The sequence below is a fragment of the Lutra lutra genome, chromosome 4 (assembly GCF_902655055.1).
Source record: "Lutra lutra chromosome 4, mLutLut1.2, whole genome shotgun sequence".
Lineage (NCBI taxonomy): Eukaryota > Metazoa > Chordata > Mammalia > Carnivora > Mustelidae > Lutra > Lutra lutra.
This window is the reverse complement of record NC_062281.1, coordinates 178,134,488-178,154,609: the sequence shown is the minus strand read 5'-3', so window position 1 is coordinate 178,154,609 and position 20,122 is coordinate 178,134,488. Positions and strand designations below refer to the sequence as shown.

At 57.7% G+C, this 20,122-nt stretch overlaps 1 protein-coding gene across 5 annotated transcripts in view; it reads left to right on the top strand.

The window, feature by feature from the left end:
- The first annotated feature begins 637 nt into the window (after positions 1–637).
- RPS6KA1 (ribosomal protein S6 kinase A1) overlaps positions 638–20,122 on the top strand; it is a 38,870-nt gene continuing 19,385 nt past the window's right edge. Inside the window, exons 1-8 of one of the 5 annotated variants that reach the window (XM_047726173.1) lie at positions 828–846; positions 7,095–7,139; positions 12,875–13,045; positions 15,683–15,799; positions 16,057–16,138; positions 18,360–18,440; positions 18,616–18,695; positions 19,982–20,088. In XM_047726173.1, coding sequence (XP_047582129.1) covers positions 12,986–13,045; positions 15,683–15,799; positions 16,057–16,138; positions 18,360–18,440; positions 18,616–18,695; positions 19,982–20,088 — 527 coding nt within the window. In that variant the 5' untranslated portion in view covers positions 828–846; positions 7,095–7,139; positions 12,875–12,985. Of the gene's footprint in view, positions 847–7,094; positions 7,140–12,874; positions 13,046–14,710; positions 14,912–15,682; positions 15,800–16,056; positions 16,139–18,359; positions 18,441–18,615; positions 18,696–19,981; positions 20,089–20,122 lie in introns of those variants that run through there. The other 4 variants (XM_047726170.1, XM_047726172.1, XM_047726171.1 and 1 more) reach the window with 4 other exon arrangements.

The following is a 20,122-nucleotide window of genomic DNA, read 5'->3' as shown; positions in this document are numbered from 1 at the left end:
GGGGCTGGGCCTGAAGTTGGAGAGATTCGGGGGAGATCTGGTTTGAAAGGGGTTCCCTCAAGGACAGATTACCCAAAAAATCTGGTGGCGCTATGGGTGCTGATGGTGGCAACATAATAAGAACCTACCCAGAGCTGGGGCGCTAAGATCCCGGGGGATCTCTAGGGTCTCCTGAGCTGAAGGCCTGAGGGGCATGGGGCCCAGGTTCCTTTCAAGCCCCGGCCTGGGTCATTCGGTGTGAGTGCTTGCCTGGAGCGGGAAGGGGAGAGGCGGGCGGATGGGGGCTGGGGGAACAGGGGGCTTCCCTCCCGCAGGATGGAGAAGGAGTATCTGGGGCGTGACTCCGCGCGAGCAGATGAGGGGAAAGCGATGACCCCGGCGTGGTCCGCACGGGGAGGACAGCGTTTTGGTAGGGAAGAGCCGGGAAGGGCTCTCGTAAGCGGAGCAGAGTACCGGCCAGGAGCTCGCGGCGGAGGCGGGGCGGAGCCCTCCCGCGCGCGGGGGGCTGGGGTCCGCTCCGGGAAAGCCGCGCCGCGGGGTCTGGGGCGGGGCTTCAGCAGCCCCGCCCCTCGCGCAGGTAGCCAATGGGCGCGGCGGCGCCGGGTGACGGAGGGAGCCGAAGTGCGAGTGCCGCGGCGGTAGCGGCGGCGGACGGCCCAGCCCCAGCGCGGGGGTCTCGTGGGGGGCGCGGGGGCGCAGGGGAGCAGAGCCGGGGACCCCGGGACCCGGGAGGCGGCGCGGCCCGGGCCGCCAGAGGAGCGCGGGCGGCCTGGCGGCGGCGCGATGCCGCTCGCCCAGCTCAAGGAGCCCTGGCCGCTCATGGAGCTGGTGCCGCTGGACCCGGAGGTGAGTGAGCCGGGCGGGGGACGGGCGCCGGCGGCCGGCGAGCCTGGGTCCCCACGGGGGCGGGGCCGCTCGCGGCGCCGCTGCAGCCTGGCTGGCTCTCGAGGGCGCGAGTGCACTCCGATCTCTTGTGCCCTTCTTCGGCTCCACACCCCTATGCCCCGGGTGTGTGTGTGTGTGTGTGTGTGCGCGCGCGCGCGCGCGAGGGACAGTTCCGCCAAGCGTCCAGAACCCCCTTAGCACGGGGAGGGGATCCCGCGAGGCCCTAAGATCTGGCCGCCCCGTCACCCCACACACCTAGGACCTGTACCGGGAGCTGTCGGAGCTTCCTCTATCAGCACAGAAGGGCAGGGCTGAAGTGCCAGATGTCTGGGATTCTACAAGAGATGAGGGTCATGAGAACCCCACGTCTCTTTCATGTCTCCCAGTGCCCTACCCCGAGAGCGCCCCGCTTCTCTGCTGCTGACCCTAGCAGGGTTGCCCCTCTTGACCCTTGGCAGTTGTGGGATATGGGGTGACACCACCTGTCTAGGGCTGAAACTCTTGGGTTTTTTTGCCCCTGGGTTAGGGCCAGAGGACACATGTGTCCCCTACCCCAAGCTGTGGAGAAGACAGTGGGGAAAAGTCCTTAGACCTTGTGAGGATTATTCCAGGAGACATGGAGGACCTTGGTGCCTGCCTTCTTCCTTGTGAGCCCTCCCATAGGAAGGGCTGGGCCCCTGGGGTTTTTGGCCTCTGTCACCTGGCCTCTCCCAGAAGCAGCTTCTCCTCTCCTCCGAGGATTCTGTGGTGCCAAGCCCTAGGATGCAGAAGGCCAGCTCTTCCTGTGCCCTTTGACCCCCAGGGTCAAGGTCAAGGCCCTGAACCAGCAGATTAAGAACACTTTCTTCTCAGCCTCATGCTGGGAAGGAGGCAGATGAAACTCCATTTCCAGAGGGGATGTGGGGGTATACTGGGAGGGTGTGAAGACCTCAGTGAGCAGGGGAGCCAAGGTGATTTTCTCTTGGCTTTGGTCCCTAGCCCCTGCCTAGCTCCCCTACTCTGCCTCCTCTTACCTGGGGCAACCACCAAGTACCCTGCCTCCCAGGGCCACAGGTTGTGCTTAGAGTGAGGACCCCAGGTCCCCAGCACCCAGGGTGTGCTACCCCTTTAAAGGGATGGTCGTAGCTGACACTGGCTATTGGATGGTGGGCGCGGCAGGATTAGGTAACCAACCTGAAGGTGCAATTTGGAGTAAATTGCTCTGGGATCCCTGCCATGGGGTTTTTACAGGCCCTGCACGGCTCTTGGAGGTTCTCTCGCTGACTCACCCTCTGAGGTGAGGAACACTGCCCTCTGCAGTACCCCCCCACACACACAAGGCCTGGGGCATCAGGGCTTGGTTGGGGGGGCACTCAGAGATGGATGCCTTTGCCCTGGCATGCCCCTGTGACTTAGGCCTCCCTAGAGGAAGGGAGGCCGGGAAGTACTTAACCTAGGGACTTACCTTGGGTTATGCTCGCAGGAGGGGCAGACACCCAGGAGCTCGATTCCCAGTGCAGGGCACTACTTCCTGCTTCCCTTTGGGGAATCCTGGGACGGGGGACCAGGTTTAAACAGGAAACTCGACTCAGTTTTGAGTACAACTGCATCTGAGTTCTGTGAGAGGAGAAGACTAGTGTTTTCCTAGGACTGGGGGCATCGTGATTTCTGAGCTTCACCTTGGAAACACTGTGTGACCCTCAGCCGGTCCTTAGCCTCTCTGCCCCTCTGTTCCTCCGGTGGCCAGTGCTGGGTCGTAGCTTCATGCTTCCTGGGCCTGAGAGGTGCAGAGCCCTGGGCGCTGCTGCCTGTTCTCCCCCTCCTCCACTGCATGGAAGTGCCAGGCGTCTGGGTGTTATTGTTTGGGTAACAGGAGCCACGGGGCAGCCGGGGCGCCGGTTGGGCCGCTCTCACTGGAGAACAGGGCCTTGCTGTTCTTAGCCCAGGTGACATGTAAGCGATACAGTAGCCTGACCCACAGGTATAGGCGCTGCCACCGCCTCCTGGCTGGGAAAGAGGCGGGCAAGGGGCTGCTGGGGCATTTGGCAGAGGCCTGGGGCCTGGATGGCCCTGCCCTCCTCATGACGCTGCTGAAAATGGGCTGCTGGGAGGCAGGGCCTGGCCCGTGTGGGTGCGGATTCCGCCCTGGGCCTTCCCTGGCCCTGCTGAAAACAGGAACGTTCTCCGGGGGCCCAGCCCTGCCCTGTACAGAGCTTCACTGTGTGCCACCGACCCTGCTTCGCCTCTGTTATCTTGTTAAAATAATTCTCTAAACAGCTTCTCAGAGTTGGGATCATTGGGGTGCCTGGCTGACTCAGTAAAGCGTGTGGCTCTTGATCTCAAGGTTGTGAGTTCAAGCCCCATGTTAGGGGGGAACCTCTTTTTTTAAAAAAATGGGATTATTACCCCCATTTTTGGATGGGACAGCTGAACTTGGGAGAACTGGCCTATGAATTCATGTTTGAGACGGGATCAGAGTCCAGATCTCTCACTGTCTTCTAACAAGTTGGGGGGGGCAGGGCTCAAGGATGGGGAAGGGCTGGGATCAAACTGGCCCAGGTGGAAGGGACTCCAGGAGAGGCTCCGGATGTTGGCAGACTCTCTTTGTTCCACAGGGCCTCTGTCCAGCCTTTTCAGAGGGCTGGTGGTGCCAGCCAATACTGGCACCTGGCCCCCAGCCTCCAGCAGCGTGCAGGGCTGCCAGGGCTGGGCTCCGAACCCAGCTCCTGGGGCTGCTTCCTGCCCGTGGGGCACGTGCTGTCTTTGTCCATCTGCTGCCTGGCTTCTCCAGATGCTGTCCTGAGCCCCACTTCTCAAGACAGAGCTGCCTGGCGAGAAGAACGAATGCCTTTTGGAATCCATCTCTGACCTCTGGGGAGGGGGCACGGTGGTCTGGGGGCAGCTGTCCTAGGAATAGTGCTCCCTGAAGAAGAGCAGTAAGAGTGGGTGAGGCCCGGGGCGCCTGGGTGGCTCAGTGGGTTAAAGCCTCTGCCTTCGGCTCGGGTTGTGATCCCAGGGTCCTGGGATCGAGCCCCGCATCGGGCTCTCTGCTCAGCAGAGAGCCTGCTTCCTCCTCTCTCTCTGCCTGTCTCGCTGCCTACCTGTGATCTCTGTCAAATAAATAAATAAAAATCTTGAAAAAAAAAAAAAAAAAGAGTGGGTGAGACCCGAGGGCCCTTCCTATGCCAGACTTTTTAGATAAGGTCTTTGACTCGGGATGCTGCAAGGTCAGCGTCATTGTCCCCTTTCATTCATTCATTTATTCATTCATTCATTCAGCAAATATTTATTGAGTACTCATCATGTGACAAGTACTGTGCCAAGCAACAGTGCAGCTGTGAACAAGACAGACCTGGCCTTGACACAGATGAGAAAACCGAGGGTCAGAGAAATGACGTGACAGACCCGAGGTCAGAGCAAGCGGCCGGCAGAGCCGGAGTAGCAGCTGTCTTTGTGGCTGGGGAACTGTGTTCTTCCCACCTGCCTGTGCGACAGCCAGGCCAGAGGGGCACATGGACCCTGTCTTCCCAGGACCTTGGCTTTGAGGAGGAGGCTCCCCTGTGGTTTCTTCACTCCCAGTCCTTTCTCCAGGGCTGCCCATCCCTTTCTAGAAACATCGTGCATCAGCTCTTACAGGCATGGGGTTTCACGAGGGTGGCACCCAGGCCAGAGACCCTGGGACTGGAGACAGCCAGACAGGGCCTCTGTCTGGGGTCCCCTGAACCACCCAGATACTGCTCAGTAAGCCCACACCTCTGGGGGCATCCGAGGCCTCTTCCCCTCCCTCACTGGGGATTTAGGCTTGCAGCCTTGTGACTTCGGGTTATGGCGCCATGTCCATCACCTGCTAGGTGAGGGACCTCAGGTAAGTCCCTTAACTCTGAGCCTCATCTGAAAAATAGGAGTACTAGAAGCTGGTCTGGGCTTCTTGCTCTCTCTGCTGAGCAGCGCTTTCCTGTGACCGACGGCGTGCCGGACCCTGAGCTGGGTGCTGGGAAATGATGATGGACAAGCCGTGGCTTCTTCCTGAGTTCACCTGGGGTTTGCTCAGTGCCACTGGGGTCCAGAAGAGGGAGGAAAGGACTTGAGACCTTGAGAACAGAGGAGAGGACATTGCTGGAAGAGGGCCAGTCGTTTGCCAGAGTGACAAGGCAGGAAGGGTTTTCTTGGTAGAATGAGCTACCGTGCAGATGCAAGGGATATAAAACAAGCTGGTCTGCCCAGGGTCCCAGGTCATTCGGTTAAGCTCAAGAATAGGACCCAGTAATGATGATGGCTGTTGTTTGTGGACTGGGTAGATTTTGTTTGCCTCTTGTTGCCTCCCAATGAGATACATTGCTTTCATGTCCGTTTCACAGATAAGGAAACTGAAGCCCTGAGAAATGAAGTAACCTCAGGGTCGTGCAGTGGTAGAAGCCAGAATTTGAACCCAAAAGGTCAGGTTCTAGAACGCACATGCTTAATTGCCTATGTTGGGCAGTTGGGGATGATGGTCTTGAATGCCTTGCCAAGGAGCTGGGACTTTATTCTGTGGGCAGTGGGAAGCCATGGAAGGATTTTGGGCTGGGTCCATAGAAGGTTCTCAGTAAGGAGTGCGTGAGCGAGAGTTGATTGCTCAATGCGAGGCTCACAGTTGAGTTTGAGGAAGGACAGGGGTTTGGAATGAGGAGTGCAGGGGCAGGGTAGGGGGAGCTGGTCTGCAGGTAGGCTGTTGTGACCTACTGTAGGAATTATTGCAGGAGTCTAGAATGCCGGGTGAACTCAACATATAAAGGCATCATGGCCCCTACTCCCTACTCCCTGGCCCTGAGCCACCCAGCCCTCCCCCCAGGCTGCTGAGAGCTGACAACACGTATGTGTATGTGTGTGTGGAGCACCTGCAGAGCAGCGGGCCCTGGGGAGGGTTGGGGCATTAAAGGGGCTCAGGGGGCAGGATGTTCTGCGAACTGCAGGGCGGAGCCGCTCCAGGGGCCGGGAGATTATGTAATGGGCAGAGCACAGCTGTGCCTGCTTCTGCCAGGCAAAGCCACAGCTGCCCTGTGGACCCAGCCCCTGGCTCCAAAGTCCTCACCTGCCCGAGGCTGGGTCTTGCTAACAGGAGGAGCCGCCGTCTGCCTCCCCACACACCGGCTGTGCCAGGTGGGGTGGGGACTGCTCCTTCCTTACTTCCAAAGGCCTGGTTACTCACCTCCTATCACACAGGAAAAGGATGGGCTGGGTTTGGTATACCCCTGAGGGCAAAGTCTAGGGGCTAGAAGAAGTAGGACTGCCTAGAAATGGGCCCCAGTGGCCACCTCTTTGCAGGTGGTTCACCCTGCTGAGGCTGGGCTCCTCTTCAACAGACCTTTCCTTGATCACCTCCTGGGTGTCAGAGTCTGGATTTTGCATCTTCACTTCCCAGTCCTGTGAGCTTAGGTGCCATCGCCATGCTCTTCTGAGCCTCAGTTTCTTTGTCTGCCAAGTGGGGACAGGGCCTCCCTCCCAGGTCAGGAGGATTTAATGATGCCACAAGCAGGAGGCACCAAGCCCAGTGCCTGGCATGCAGCGGGGGCTCGGAAGAGGGCAGCTGTTAGCACCAAGGCCTAATCTCTGTCCTCCCCTCTATGAGGAAGGGCAGACCTCTGTGTATATAGTCCCTGCCGCGTTGCCAGTGGCATAGGGGAGGAATGCAGGGGCGCTGTGTGGCAGCCGTGATTCTGCCTGGCGGGGGCAGGGGAGGAGTCTGAGAATGGGGCAAGGACAGGGCAGCCAGCAGCTCCAGGCTGGTCACTGGTGCAGACTTGGTCTCCTTACGTCCCTGCAGCAGTTCTGGGAGGTGGGGGTAACTCTCCCCAGCTTACAGATTGGGAGACTGAGGCCTCTTGGCAGTCAATTTGTTAGCACAGACTCAGTTTGTCTCCAGCAGAGCTGGGAGCCACACGTGCCCTTTCCTTCTCCCTGGGAGGAGATGACATTTGAGCTCAGTCTTCAGAGATGAGGGCTTTGCCAGGCAGAGAGCATGAAGGAGGGAGGCGGAATTGCGGGTGAAGGGCTGCTACAGGAGGGCCTGATACCTGTCCCTCTGCATTGAAGGTGGGGGGCAGAGGGCCCTCGCCTACATGGCCTCCGTAGCTAGCCGGGGCAGCCCCCTGGGGTGGGGGAGGGGGTTCTGGCCGGGTCTGTTTTTGCTCTCTCCCACCCTGGGAAGTTCTGGTAATATTCCCCAATCTTCCTTCCCTTCTCTTTTCTAGAATGGACAGGCCTCAGGGGAAGAAGCTGGACTGCAGCCATCCAAGGTGAGGACCAAGGCAAGCACCCTGAGCAAGGGACCATTTGCATGGTTGTAAAGGAGGAGGGAAGACCACCCAGCTCAGCCTTCCTGTCTGGTCCCACTGAGTCCTCAAGGTGACCCTGTGCACAGAGATAGCTTGCTCCAACTTTCCTCTCTCTGTTTCTTTCCTCCTTTCTTTTCTTTCTTTCCTTTCTTTTCCTTCCTTTCTTTTTAAGATTTTGTTTTATTTATTTATTTTTAAAATATTTTATTTCTTCATTGAGAAAGAAAGAGAGATGCGCACGCCGATGTGGGGCTCAATCACAGGACCCTGAGATCACAACCAGAGCCAGAGTCAGTCACCTAACCGACTGAGCCACCCAGCCATCCCCAGAGATTTTATTAAGTATCCACCCAGTGTGGAGCTTGAACTTACATCCCTGAAATCAAGAGTCGCCCACTCTACCCACTGAGCCAGCCAGGAGCCTCTCAACCTTCCTATTTCTTAGGCGAGGGGACTGCGGCTGAGCCTGGGTTAGGAGCAGAATTTGGCTAGAACTCTGGCTCTTCCTCACCCAGGCCACTGCCTTGGTTTATTTCCTCATGGCAGCTGGGCTGGCTATAAGGAAAGGGCTGAAGGGGTGATGGGAGAGGCTTAGGTCAGCTGGGCATGATGAGTGCCTAGAATCTTCTGGGTATGCGGTGCTGGTACATGAAGGGAGGGCACCTGGTGGCCCCCCAAGTCTAACCAGGGCCCAGTGCCTGGCACATAGCACCTGGCCGTTTCTCTGGGTTCCCACCTCCCAGTCCAGGGCTGGTTCCCTCCCCTACTGTCTTTGCTTCCCTTGGGTGCCTCCCTTTAGCCCTTCAGTCCCTGTTGCTGGTTTTGTGTGTCCACAGTTGTGTGACCTTCGGTGGGTCCTTTATTCCTTCTGGGCCTGGGCTTTCTCATTTCTCTGTTGGGACAGAGTACAGCCGGTTTTCGGGAGCTGTGAGGCCACAGAGCTGCAGGCCACTGTGGGGCGGGGGGAGAGCTGCAGGCGGTGCGTGTGCTTGGGAAGCTGCCTAGAGACGATGGAGCCTGGGTTCTGACATTAGGGCAGACCTGCGTTTAATTCCTGGCTCCACGCTATTTGGCCAGAGGTATTCTCCCTTCCAAGTCTCAGTTTCCTCATCTGTAAATTGGGGACGATGGTGCCTGGCTCAAGGGAGTGGTGCGAGGGACAGATGAGGTTGTAACTGCCCCATGTGCATGCACGGTGACTTCAGCACCAGTAGCATGGGTATGACAGTATTGCCCCCTTCCAGGGGCCACACCCTCTAGACCCGATTGGCCTGGGCACCAGACTTGCCATGAGCTTGACCTTTGAAATAGACCTAGAGCTGGTCCCGAGGTTTGCCTTGTCTCAGCCTCCTAAGATAAGGGAGCTGAGCTGCCCGAGGTATGGCAAGGTGAGATAAGTAGGCTGTATCTCTCTTCTGATGGTCACTTTGGCCACCTTGGCCAGCAGCAGCCAGACCAAGTGGTAGAGACTGGGACCCTCGGTTTGTCTGGGCCCCTGGTCTGGAGAATCTCCTTCTGGAGTACCTGCTTCTAGTTGCTTCGTAACAAAACCAAAGGATTCAAAGAAGAACCAGGATGTTCAGATCTTAGGGTTCAAGTTCTGGGGGTTGCAGAGCAGCTCGCAGCTTTGGGGGGATAGGTGGTAAGCTACCCCAGAAGCTGGAGAGGCCTGTTGGGAGAGGGCAGGAACTTACTCAGGCAGGTAACCTACATTGGGTCTCAAGCCTATGTGCCTGTTCTCAAGCAGAAGACCCTGGGATGGGAAGGGAGACAAGGCTGGGGATGGATGGGCAAGGAGAGCCTTGAAGGCCACGTTAAAGAAGAGAAAGAGCTTAACCCATACCTGGCACCACTCCAGGAGCTTTGCGTGTAGTTTTCACAACACCCCTGATGTAGAGATTGTTACTATCTCCGCTTTACAGATGAGAAAATCGAGGCCCAAGGTCACATAGCTGGTGCACAATGGAGTCAGGTCTTGCTTGCCTACAGAGCGCATCCTTTTCCCAGCCCAGAGAACACTGCGTGCTGAACTGGGGGGAGTATTGGGTCCCTGTGACCCCCGGTTTCACCATTTCTAAACACCTGCTTATCTCTTCTGTAGCCCCCAGAACCTCACATTATCCCCCGTGCCTGCTTCTGGGCTCTGCACACCAGGGGGCGCTCAGCCTGTGGTCAGGACCTCATCACTGTGCAGAGCAATGAGCTGGGAGCAGGCCATTTTCTCCTTTGCTTCATCAGACTTTAGGGGCACTGTTCTGTGACACCGGAGGGCTCTAAAATGATGAATCAGCAACCCCAGCCTCAGTTGCTCTCAGGCTTGAGGAGAGGGTGGAGATAGACAAGCCGTGTGGTGGTGGGTGCTGGGTTGGTAGAGAACATGACCGTGGGCACAGAGAATCTCCATTCTGTGCCAGGCCCTGTATTGGGCAGAGAAATATACCCCTTTCCACATGCCCATGTTTCTCCCAGTGACATGGTAAGAGGAGCAGTCCTGGGGAACCAGCGAGGGGCACCTGTGCTCCGGGCCAGCGTGGACCATATGGATGGTTGCTGTTCCGAGTGGCAGGAGAGGAAGTGTCACGGTGGGCTCTAGGGCTCCCGGCCCCCTTCCCTGCAGAACTGGCATTTCGCTGGGCCTCCAACGGCCAGGTTCGGCAGCCCCAGAGAGCATTAGGCCTTCCAGATGGAGACGAGGCAGGGAGGGGCCCTTGGGAGTCCAGCATTCTGAGTTCAGAATCCTGCCCCTTTCTCATTTGCTGTGGAACCCTGGGCAGGTGCCGTGTTCCTCTGAGGTTCCAATGCTTTTATAGCATCGGAGGATGAATAGGGTCTGCCCTCAGACCCCCCCCGGGGGAGGGAGTGTGATATGTATAAATTAAACTGTCCCACAAAGTTTGGTGTGTTGGGTTTGTTTTGTTCTTTTTTTAAAGTTTGTATTTTTAACTAATTTCTACATCCAGTGTGGAGCTTGAACTCATAACCTGAGACCGAGAGTCGCCTGCTCCACTGACTGAGCCAGCCAGGCCTCCTCAAAGCTTGGTGTTTAATGCTTGCTTATTTTATTCATTTTAGGCCGAAAGGGGGATTTGGGTTTTAGCTGCCATAGTATGGACAGCAGTCCAGGGGAAGAGCTCCCCGGATCCCTTCGGCACCCTTCGGCACCCCAGCACTCCTGGGGTCCTCAGGCAGACTGGGGCTCCACTCACCCTCCCTCTCTCCATGACGGTGGACCAGGCGCCCCCAGCCCCCCCAACCCCCCCATCTCCGGAGCTGGACCCCTTTGAAGCACCGGCAGGTCTATTTTGAGAGCTGAGCTTCTCCCCCCTCCCATCCTCTCTTCCTGTTTATGAAACCCTGATCCATCCCGGATCCCTCCTGCTCCTCTGGCTGGAGCACAAGCAGGATGTCACTGTGGACTTTGGGGAGCCTTGGGGGCCTCAGGTGTTGGGGGGAACTTCCCTCGGACTGGCCGGGGTAGGCCAGCCCACCCTCCCATGGACCCTGGGACCATGTGGCTGGGCTGTGTCCCCGCAGCCTGCCGGGAGGAGACTACAGCAGTGAGATCGCCTGCCCAATCCAGGGAGAAGTCCTGCTTACAGCATCCGTTCGTCTCTGGCCCACTGTACTTGTAGCAACAACCTTCCCGGGCTGGATTTAGTTTTAACCTCTATTTTACAGAAGGGGAAACTGAGGCTCACACAGGGAGGGAAATTTGCCTGGGAGCGCTCAGCTAGTGAGCGCACAGTTCTTACCTTCGTACCCTGCACTCCCGGCCTCAGCCTCTTCTTCGTGCGGGTCTCTCTCTACAAAGAGGGTCTTTTCTCCCCTCCTTTCTGCCTGGACAGCTCCTGTTCGTCCTCGGGGTTTAGCTGGGCTGCACCCTCTCTGGAAAGTCTTTTGGGACCTCACCCCTGGCAGATTGTTACTGCCCCTGGGCACCCATAATACTGGATTGTAGGATTGTAGCCACTTGTGTTTTATCATGGATTTTCAGGAGTTGCCGGAGAACAAGGCCTGACTCTTAACATGTGCGCCTCCTAGTGTCAGGCTCGTAGCTTGGGGACGGGGCCGGAGCGGGTGGGTGGGGGGTAGCTTTGAGGATGTCCAAAGGGGAACCAGGCTCACACTGAGGGCTTGAATGTAGGCTTTAGAAGCAAACACTCTTTGATTTTGCCCTTAGCTGTCCCCTGTTCTAGCCATGTGGTCTCAGACAAGTCCCTTTCTCTCCAAGTCTGGTTTTCCTGGCTCTGAAATGGGATGACAGGATCTCTCTCAAAGCTAATACAAAGACCTGGCAGAAGCCACACCGGTAGAGGTTGAAGGAAAGAAAGGCCTCGTGCAGTACATGCTTTGTTGAGGAGGGGCAAGTTCTCATGGTCACTCATGCCGGTCCTGGCCTAGTGCAGCAGGGACGCCTGGGAACTGCCCACCTCTTCTCACCTGCCCCAAGGAACCAGGAGACAGAACAGGAGCCATCTGTCCCACTGGAGGGGGTAGGCCTGGGAGGCCCTGTGTTCACTGCCACCTGGGGAAGGGACTGTGGGTGTCCGTTACCGCTGGGATTGGCAGCTGGGTTTGGGCGGCAGCTGGTGGTGGAGGGAGCCCCATGGCAGGGACCCTAGGGACCAGGGATCAGGCCGAGGGGCTCTGGGCTTCTCTCCCAGCTGCCTTGTAGGAGGAAGTAAGTAAGAGGAAGTGTCTGTAGGGGAGAATGGGGCAGGGACCAAGGGATGTGGTCTGGTGCCTGTCCTCCCCCACTCCTGCCACCAGAGGCCTCACAGTCCCAGCACAGACCCTCCAGAGAAGGCAGTTCTGAGACTATTTCCTTCCTCTTGCCCCTTCCTGTACTCTGCTAGCCACAAAGTCTTCCTTTGCTTCTCAGGGATTTGAGGATTGGTGGTGGGGCCCAGCTGGCTCTGGCCCAGAGAGCTTTGGGGCTCCCCGGGCTGTCCCGGCCTCCACAGCCCTGCCGGAGCTGGGTGCAGTGAGCGGCCTGTCTGAGGAGGCTTGCTTCCCAGCCGCCAGCAGGCCATCAGCAGACTGTCGTTGGAGGCCCTTTGAGGACTGGAAGGGGAAGTCCGTGTGTACGTGGGGGCGTGTGTTTCCACATGTCTGTGGAAATGGTTTCCGATCATCGGCCTGTGTGTATCTGTGGGTGTGCCAGTTCCTGTGGGGGTACTGGTGGGACTGATGCGGCCAGGCCATGCGGAAGGGGGCTGGGCCTGGTCAGCCCCTGCCTCACTGCTACCTTCTCCTCCTCTCAGACTTTGGTGAGGCCCTCTGGCCCCCTTGCCCATCCCAGCACCCTGGCCTGGCAGGCTTCTGCCAGGCAGGGCTGGGTGTGTCAGTGCCTGCTCTGGGGGCTGCCATTTTGGGTGGGCCCAGCTGTAGGAAGGTCACTGCTGGGGAAGGAGCTTCTGCACTCTGGCCTGGGGCACTCAGAGACCTTGGCCTTGCTGAGTTCTGCCCCACATTCTCTCAAGGGGCTGTTTGCAGGTACTGGGATGTCCAGTGTGTCACTGCCTCATTATCTTGTGACTTTTGTCTGTGTTCTAGTCTCTCCTCCTTAGGATCAGAGGAGATGATGAGGGCTGTATCCCTGGACCGCCCCCACCCCGGAGTCATGGGCTTGGGGTCTCCAGTGTCCCCTCCTCAGCTGGGGAGCCTGACCCGTCTTCTGTCCCTCCTCCTTGCAGAGGGGGAAGTGAGAAGGAGGGGGTCAGGGACCCTGCCTTCTGGGCCGGGAAGGCTGAAAAAGCAGAAGTAGAGGAGTACCGGGGCCCTTTGGCCACCGCTTGAGCCCCACCATGCAGACCCCGGCAGATTTCCCCAGGGGTGAGAGAGACTCACTCCCCTGTCCTAGAAAGGTGAGCAGAGGGTTGGTCTGCCTAGTCTCTGTCCCCATGACCCTGGGCAAAGAATGGGTTTGGGAGTGGCTCTGTCCCCTGGGGTTTCCGGGTGACTGCTTCTGTCCCCAGGGAGTGTCCTCAGAGGCAGGCGAGCGGAGGCTCAAACCTCAGGGCGGGGTGGGCAGGGGCTGCTATGTGGCCTGGGCTCACCTCAGCCCCCTCTGAGTCAGGCTTTCTGCCTGTCCTGCCCAGGCTTCTCCTCAGGGGCCTGCAGAGCCTACAGCTTCTTGTGGCTACAGCTTTTGTGGCTGTTCAAGGTCGCCTGAAGATGGGGCTGCGTCTGTCGGGTCCCAGACCTAGAATGGGACGTCCCTGGACTGACCCCGGTGTTGAGGGAGGGGGTGGGATCGGATGGGCAGGGCAGGGCTCTGGCTGACTTCCCTGCTCACCCCATCCTGGCACTGAAGGCCCGCTGACCCCAAGCCAGGCAGTAACTAGGGGAAGGATTTGAGTGTCAGCCGGCTCTGCCGCCGGTCTGCTTTCAGCCTGCGTGAGTCACTGGCCTCTGGGCCTCAGCTGCCTGTATCTGCAGTGGGGATAACAGATTTGGGGAATTTGGATCAGAGACAAAGCTATCAGCTTGCACTCAGGAGATGGTCCTCTCACCTACTGCATCGGTCCTGGGCCCTCCAGAGGCCCCGCAGGGATGAAACTCAGAGGGGTGTCTGCCACAAAGATGGGACTGCTGCCCCAGATGCGGGGTGATGTCCCCTCACCTCCCCCCACCAGCCCCCCGGCAGACCAGCAAGAACCCAGAGCTCTGCCCTTGAGTCCCAGAGCTGGCTTTCTGTGTGTTTGGCCTGCATGTCTGTTGGTCTCCCTGGGCCTCGCTGACTGGCTTTCTCTTTCTGTGGCCCACCCACCTCTCTTACCGGGTCCCCATCTCTGTCTCTACCCGATGAGTGCCTGTCTTCACCTGTTGGGTACATGTCACATGTTGGGTGCCTGTTGGGTTGTGTCTCCTTCTGTCACTGCCTGTTGAGTACGTGTCCCCATCTGTCTCCACCTGTTGGATGCCAGCCCCCATCTGTCTCTGCCTGTTGGGTACCCATCTGTCTCTGCCTGTTGAGTTCACGTCCCCTTCTGTCTCTTCCTGTTGGATGTATGCCCTGGGCCCCTCTGCCTGTTAAGTATGGGTCCCCTCCTGCCTCAGCTTTGTTGGGTACGTGTCCCCATCTGTCTCTGCTTGTTGTGTGTGTGCTCTTCCTACCTCTGCTGGCTGGGTGTGTGTCCCCCTCCGTCCCTGCCTTGTGGGCTCATGTCCCCACCTACTGCTGCCTGATAGCTGCCCACCTTCTCCCGTCTTTACCTGTGGATGCCCGCCTCTGCCTGTTGGGCGGCCCCCCTCATCCGCCTTTACACGTTAGATGCCTGTCTCTGCCCGTCAGGTACCCATCTAGCCCCCAGCAGCTGTGTTGGCATGGGGCTTTTCCTTTGCAGGCCCACGGGCAGGATGAGGGGGACAGGGCCAGAGGGCGGCCCGCAGGCGGTGGGGGGGGCAAGAGAGGAAGGGACCGCGGTAAGATTGTAGGCCTGGAGCTGGGAAACCACAGGCCCCGGGTGATTGGCGGCCCTGCGCTGGGCCCAGCCCCCGCCCTCACCCTGCACATCCGCCTTGGGCCTGGCCACCTCCGAGGCGGCCCCCGACGCTGCCTGCTCCTGCCATGGTGCCTCGGCCCTGCCGGGCGGATGGAGCAGGCTCCCAAGCCGCCCCGCCTGCGGCTCTGGGCCCTGCTCCCCTGGCTGCCCAGGAAGCAGCGGCCCCAGACCAGCCAGACCTCTCTGCCTGCCCCTGGCCCTGGCTCTGGCCCCAGGCGGGACTCGGTGAGTGTGCCCAGATGTCTGGGCCCTTGGAGCAGGTGCCTGGATGGCGAGTTTGGCCTCAGTTGGCTTCCGGCTCTCCTGGCCCCGGCCCGGCCCGGCTGGACAACTGGCCCCTGCCCAGACTTCTTCCTGGGGAAGTGAGGAGGCACTTCAGGCTCCAGGGTACCAGCGGCTGATTGGAGGGAGGGCAGGAGGGTCCCAGAAGAGCTAGGACCTGGCAAGGGGTTTTTAGTAGACTCCTGTGATGGAAGTCTCAAAGGGTGAGGGGGAGCTCGTCGAGTCTTTGGCCTCAGCTCCCTGCCACCCCAGACTGGCACTTACTGGGTTAGTGTGGGTAGTCTCTGGTGGACTTTGAGTCCCTATGACTCTGGGCCATCGTTCTGGCCAGAAGGATCCTATCATCCACTCTGACAGGAATAAAAGCCCAGCTCTGCCTCCCCGGTATGAGAATAAGCTCTACTTCCTACTGTAGCAAAAGCAAAACCTTTGCAACAGGGGGAAGGGAGTCCCACAGGCACAACCTGTGCCGTGCCCGGGCATCTCCCTGGGCCTCCCCGGGCCAGAGCAGCAAGAGCGGTGGGAGCTGGGCCTCACCTGACGCGGCACTTGGTGGTTTGACCCTCCCTGGCCCTTGAGACCCTTGGGGCATTGACGAAGAGGAGGCTGGCCCTGTCGGTACAGCTGTCTGGTGTGGCCAGCAGCGCCCTGTCTCCAGGGGGAGGGGGCTTGGATGGGCCCCCCTGTGCTCACCAGCTCTATCTCTCCCATTAGGATGAGGGCGTCCTCAAGGAGATCTCCATCACGCACCACGTCAAGGCTGGCTCTGAGAAGGCCGACCCGTCCCATTTTGAGCTGCTCAAGGTTCTGGGCCAGGGATCCTTTGGCAAAGTGAGTCCTGGGCCCACAACTGGGAGGGCCGCACTGGTTGTGTCAGAGGTGGGGGTGAGGGGGGCCCCTTGGGGTTCAGGATCAGAGGGCAAGGGTTGATGGGTCTCAGGGGAGGACAGGAGGTCACCTTGGTACCCAGGGAGGGCAAAAGGTCAACCTGGGGCTCAGGGAAGTTAGAGGTCAGCCCAGGGCCTGGGGGATGGGAGCTAACAGGCCTCCCCAGCTTCTCCTCTGCCTTTTCCCCATTGCATTCTCAGGTCTTCCTGGTGCGGAAGGTCACCCGACCTGACAGTGGGCACCTGTATGCCATGAAGGTACTAAAGAAGGCAACACTGAAAGGTGAGTGAAGGTCACCTCCCTATGCAGAGCCCAGGCTGGGCACAGGATTGAGGGAGACTGCCCTGTTCTCCAGAGTGTTGGGTCTGATGGAGGAGATGGCTCTATTTCCAGGAGCACCTGGTCTGAAGTTAGAGAAACAGGTCTGTCCTCAGCCTCCCCTTACCCCCCTTCCACCTCATGGCAAAGACAGCATCTGTTTCAAAGAAAAGACTTTTGGGGGATTAGCCTCATCCCTCCGTTTTTCCCCCCGAGCCAAGCACCCATTGCCATAGCTGAAGATAAAGATCTGGAAGGGAGACAAGGGTTGAGTACGTGTGTTTGTGGTAGGGGTCCTCACGTGCCTGGCATTGACATGAGTTGGGAGAGCTATTCCATGCTTGGAAGGCTGAGGGAAACCTCTCAGGGTGGAGAAGGGTGTGAAGGAAGAGGCAGGGAGTCTGGGAGACAGTGAGGGAGGGTAGGAGAGGGGAAGTTGAGGCAGAGCCACAGAGATGGAGAGCAGGGAGGTTCAGAGGGGAGCCCAAGGTTCAGAGGGGAGTCCAAGGCCAGATCTGGAATTCCAAGGCTCAGAAAGGGCATGATGGTGGGTGGTGGTGGGTTTTGGGCTGGGCAGTGACCCTTTGAGCAGTCTGGGAACCAGAGCAGCCACACTGAGCAGTGGGTGGTAGGGGGAGTGGGCCCTGGCTGGGGTGAGGTGGGGAGGATCAGAAGTGTCGACCTTCTAGACTTTAGGGGTCGTGTGGCCCGTGAAGGGTTGTTTGTGAGGTGCTGTAGCTTTGATGCCCTCATGCCACCTTGGTAGGGGTAGAAGTCATTCCCCAGGAGGGATGATGGGAGCCATGGCAGGGAGGGCGGAGGACTTGGTCACTGCTCTGAAGGCCTCCCAGGCCAGGGTGCAAGTGGTCAAGTCAAGCCTGCAGTGTGGGGCAGTTGGGGCTGTGAGTGGGGAGCCCAGGGGCTGGAGGGTTTTGGCCTCACAGAGGGTAGGCTCACATAAGGAGGGGCCACCTGAGCTGTGCCTTGAAGGATGAGTTAGGAGTTCTCCAGACTAAAAATGATAGAGAAAATGTACCCCAGGAAGGAGAAGGTGTTTGCCTAAGCAAAAGTGTAAAATGTAAGGTGTATTTGGGAAACAGTGGTTGGAATAGTCTGGCTCCAGCATGGCCCGTGCCGCGTCTGGTGAAGGAAACGAGGAAATTAAAGGAGAGGGTGAAAAGTGCTCTGAAGGGGCAAGCACAAGCACTGCAGGAGAGAGGGCGCTCATTCAGTTTGGCAGTTGAAGGAAGACTTCCTGGAGGAGGTGAAGCCTGAGCTGAGTCAAAGAAGAAGCTGCTGGTGATCAGAATGCCTAGGGACTTTTATTCTTGTTTTTTTTTGTTTGTTTGTTTTTTTAAAGGATTTTATTTACTTGACAGAGAGAGCAAGAGCAGGGGGAATGGGAGAGGGAGAAGCAGGCTCCCCACTGAGCAGGGAGCTTGTGCAGGGAACCTGCTGGGATCATGACCTGAGCCGAAGGCAGACGGTTAACCATCTGAGCCACCCAGGCGCCCTAAGGACTTTCATTCTTTTTTCTTTTTATTAAAGATTTCATTTATTTACTTGACAGAGAGAGAGATCACAAGTAGGCAGAGAGGCAGGCAGAGGTGGGGGGGAAGCAGGCTCCCTGCTGAGCAGAGAGCCCAATGTGGGGCTTGATCCTGGGACCCTGAGATCAGGACCTGAGCCAAAGGCAGAGGCTCAACCCACTGAGCCACCCAGGCACCCCAGGATTTTAATTCTTAAAAAAAAAAAAAAAAGAAAGAAAAGAAAAAAAAAATATGTGAGGGTGCCTACTTAGGCCCATGAGTCTGAATTTTAGGCCCAAGGAAAGGAATCTGCCTAACTAGCTCCCAGGTGACTATATCCCCATCCCCCATACCGACATTAGGGATTTTTTTTTTGTGCCAGGTCGGGAGGGGGCTGGTAAAAGCATCCTGCTGTGGGGAGCCTTGGGGGCAAAGGTTAAGAGCACACAGCGGACAGAACAGATTGCTCAGACTGGCTGGATTGAATGGGGCAGAGATGGGGGCGCGAGGAATGGGCAGGGTGCCTGGGGTCCAGCCCTGGGCACTCCCATGAGGTGTGAGGAACTCGTGGAAAAGAGATCCCTGCTTAGCCAGAGCTTGGGGATGATTGTTTCGGGGAGCCAGATTCTCCATGACTGCCTTTCTCTTCTGGCCAGTGCGTGACCGTGTTCGGACCAAGATGGAGAGAGACATCCTAGCGGATGTAAATCACCCGTTTGTGGTGAAGCTGCACTATGGTGAGACCGCAGACCCTCCCTGAGTTCCCAGCCTGCCTGCCAGCCCTTGCCCTGCCTGTGGGCTGCTGCCTTTCCTGGACGTTGCCCTCACCCCCAGCAGGCCAAGGGACTTTGGGCAGAGGGGCAGGGCCCAAGGCTGGACTGGCTCCGCCATTGCCTTTTCCCCTCTCCCCAGCCTTCCAGACTGAGGGAAAGCTCTATCTTATTCTGGACTTCCTACGTGGCGGGGACCTCTTCACGCGGCTCTCTAAAGAGGTGAGCTGACACCCCACCACCATAGGGCCCTGGGATGGAGCTGGAGGGACGAGGCCTCTCATCCCAGAGCTCTGTGAAGAACGTGGCCAGTGTGGCTTGGACCTGGGACCATCCAGGCCTGCCCAACAGACCCTGACCTAGGAACCTACCCTGGGACAGAGCGTACACTTTGGCCAAGCCACAGAATTTCTCCCAGGGTGGGTGAGGAGGCTCAGGCCCTGTGTCTGACACCATCCTCGTTCCCAAGAGCTAAGGGGTCTTTCAGCCTGCCACCTCCGTTCTTCTGAGGCTGCCCCGGGCAGGGCTGTGAGGATGGGAAGAAGCCCAGATTCTCCCAGAAATCTAGATATTTTAACATTATGTCCTATGTGTGTGTGTGTGTTTTTTTTTTTTTAAAGATTTTATTTATTTGAGAGAGAGAGCGAGCAAGCAAGCATGAGTGGGAGGGACAGAGGTGGAGGGAAGAGGGAGAAGCAGATTTCACATCAAGCAGGGAGCCTGACGTGGGGGTCCATCCCAGGACCCCAAGACTATAACCCGAGCCAAGGGCATACACCCAACCAACTGAGCCACCCAGGCGCCCCTAACCAAAAGGATTTTAGCGGACCTAAAATAATTTGAGCCAGATATAAAAGCGGGACCATTAATACGAGTCAGACTTTAGAAGAGAAGCAAACTCTAAAAGATTTTTTAAAATGTTATTTTAATGTTTGAATAGGTAATACGTTTACATGATTGAAAAGAAAAGTATCATTGAGAAGTCTTCCTCCCACCCCAGTCCCTCTACCCCCCCATAGGTAAACGTTTTTATTGATTTCTTGTTTAAGCACCCCATGTTTCTTTAGTAATACCAACCATTCTGCTACACGTTCTGAATTCCAACCCCCAGTTTCTTACACAAAAAGTACTGCCCTGTATACACCGTTCTGAATCTTGCCTTGCTCGAGACCACGTATCTTAGAGCTCGATCCATATCTGAACCTGGAGAGACTCCCCATGCAGTTATGGCCGCATGCGCAGGACAGATAGTTCAGTCCAGTCTCCTGCTCCATCCCTGGGCCCTTTGCAACCCTTCTGCTGTTTCTGAACAATGCCACAACGAGTGACTTGTATGTGAGTCATTTCACACTCAACCCCCTTTATAAAGAGAAGAGTGTGTGGCGCCGGGGGTGTCTGAAGGTCCTCCCCAGGGGCGGCCCTGAGGACCAGGAGGCTGCTGAGTGCCCAGCGCCCTAGCTCCTGAGGGAGAGATGCCCCCAGCTGACGCCCCTGCCCTCCCATTGTAGGTGATGTTCACGGAAGAGGACGTGAAGTTTTACCTGGCTGAGCTGGCTTTGGGCCTGGACCACCTGCACAGCCTGGGCATCATTTACAGGGACCTCAAGCCTGAAAAGTGAGTGAAGCCCGGTCTCCACACCAGCCGCCCT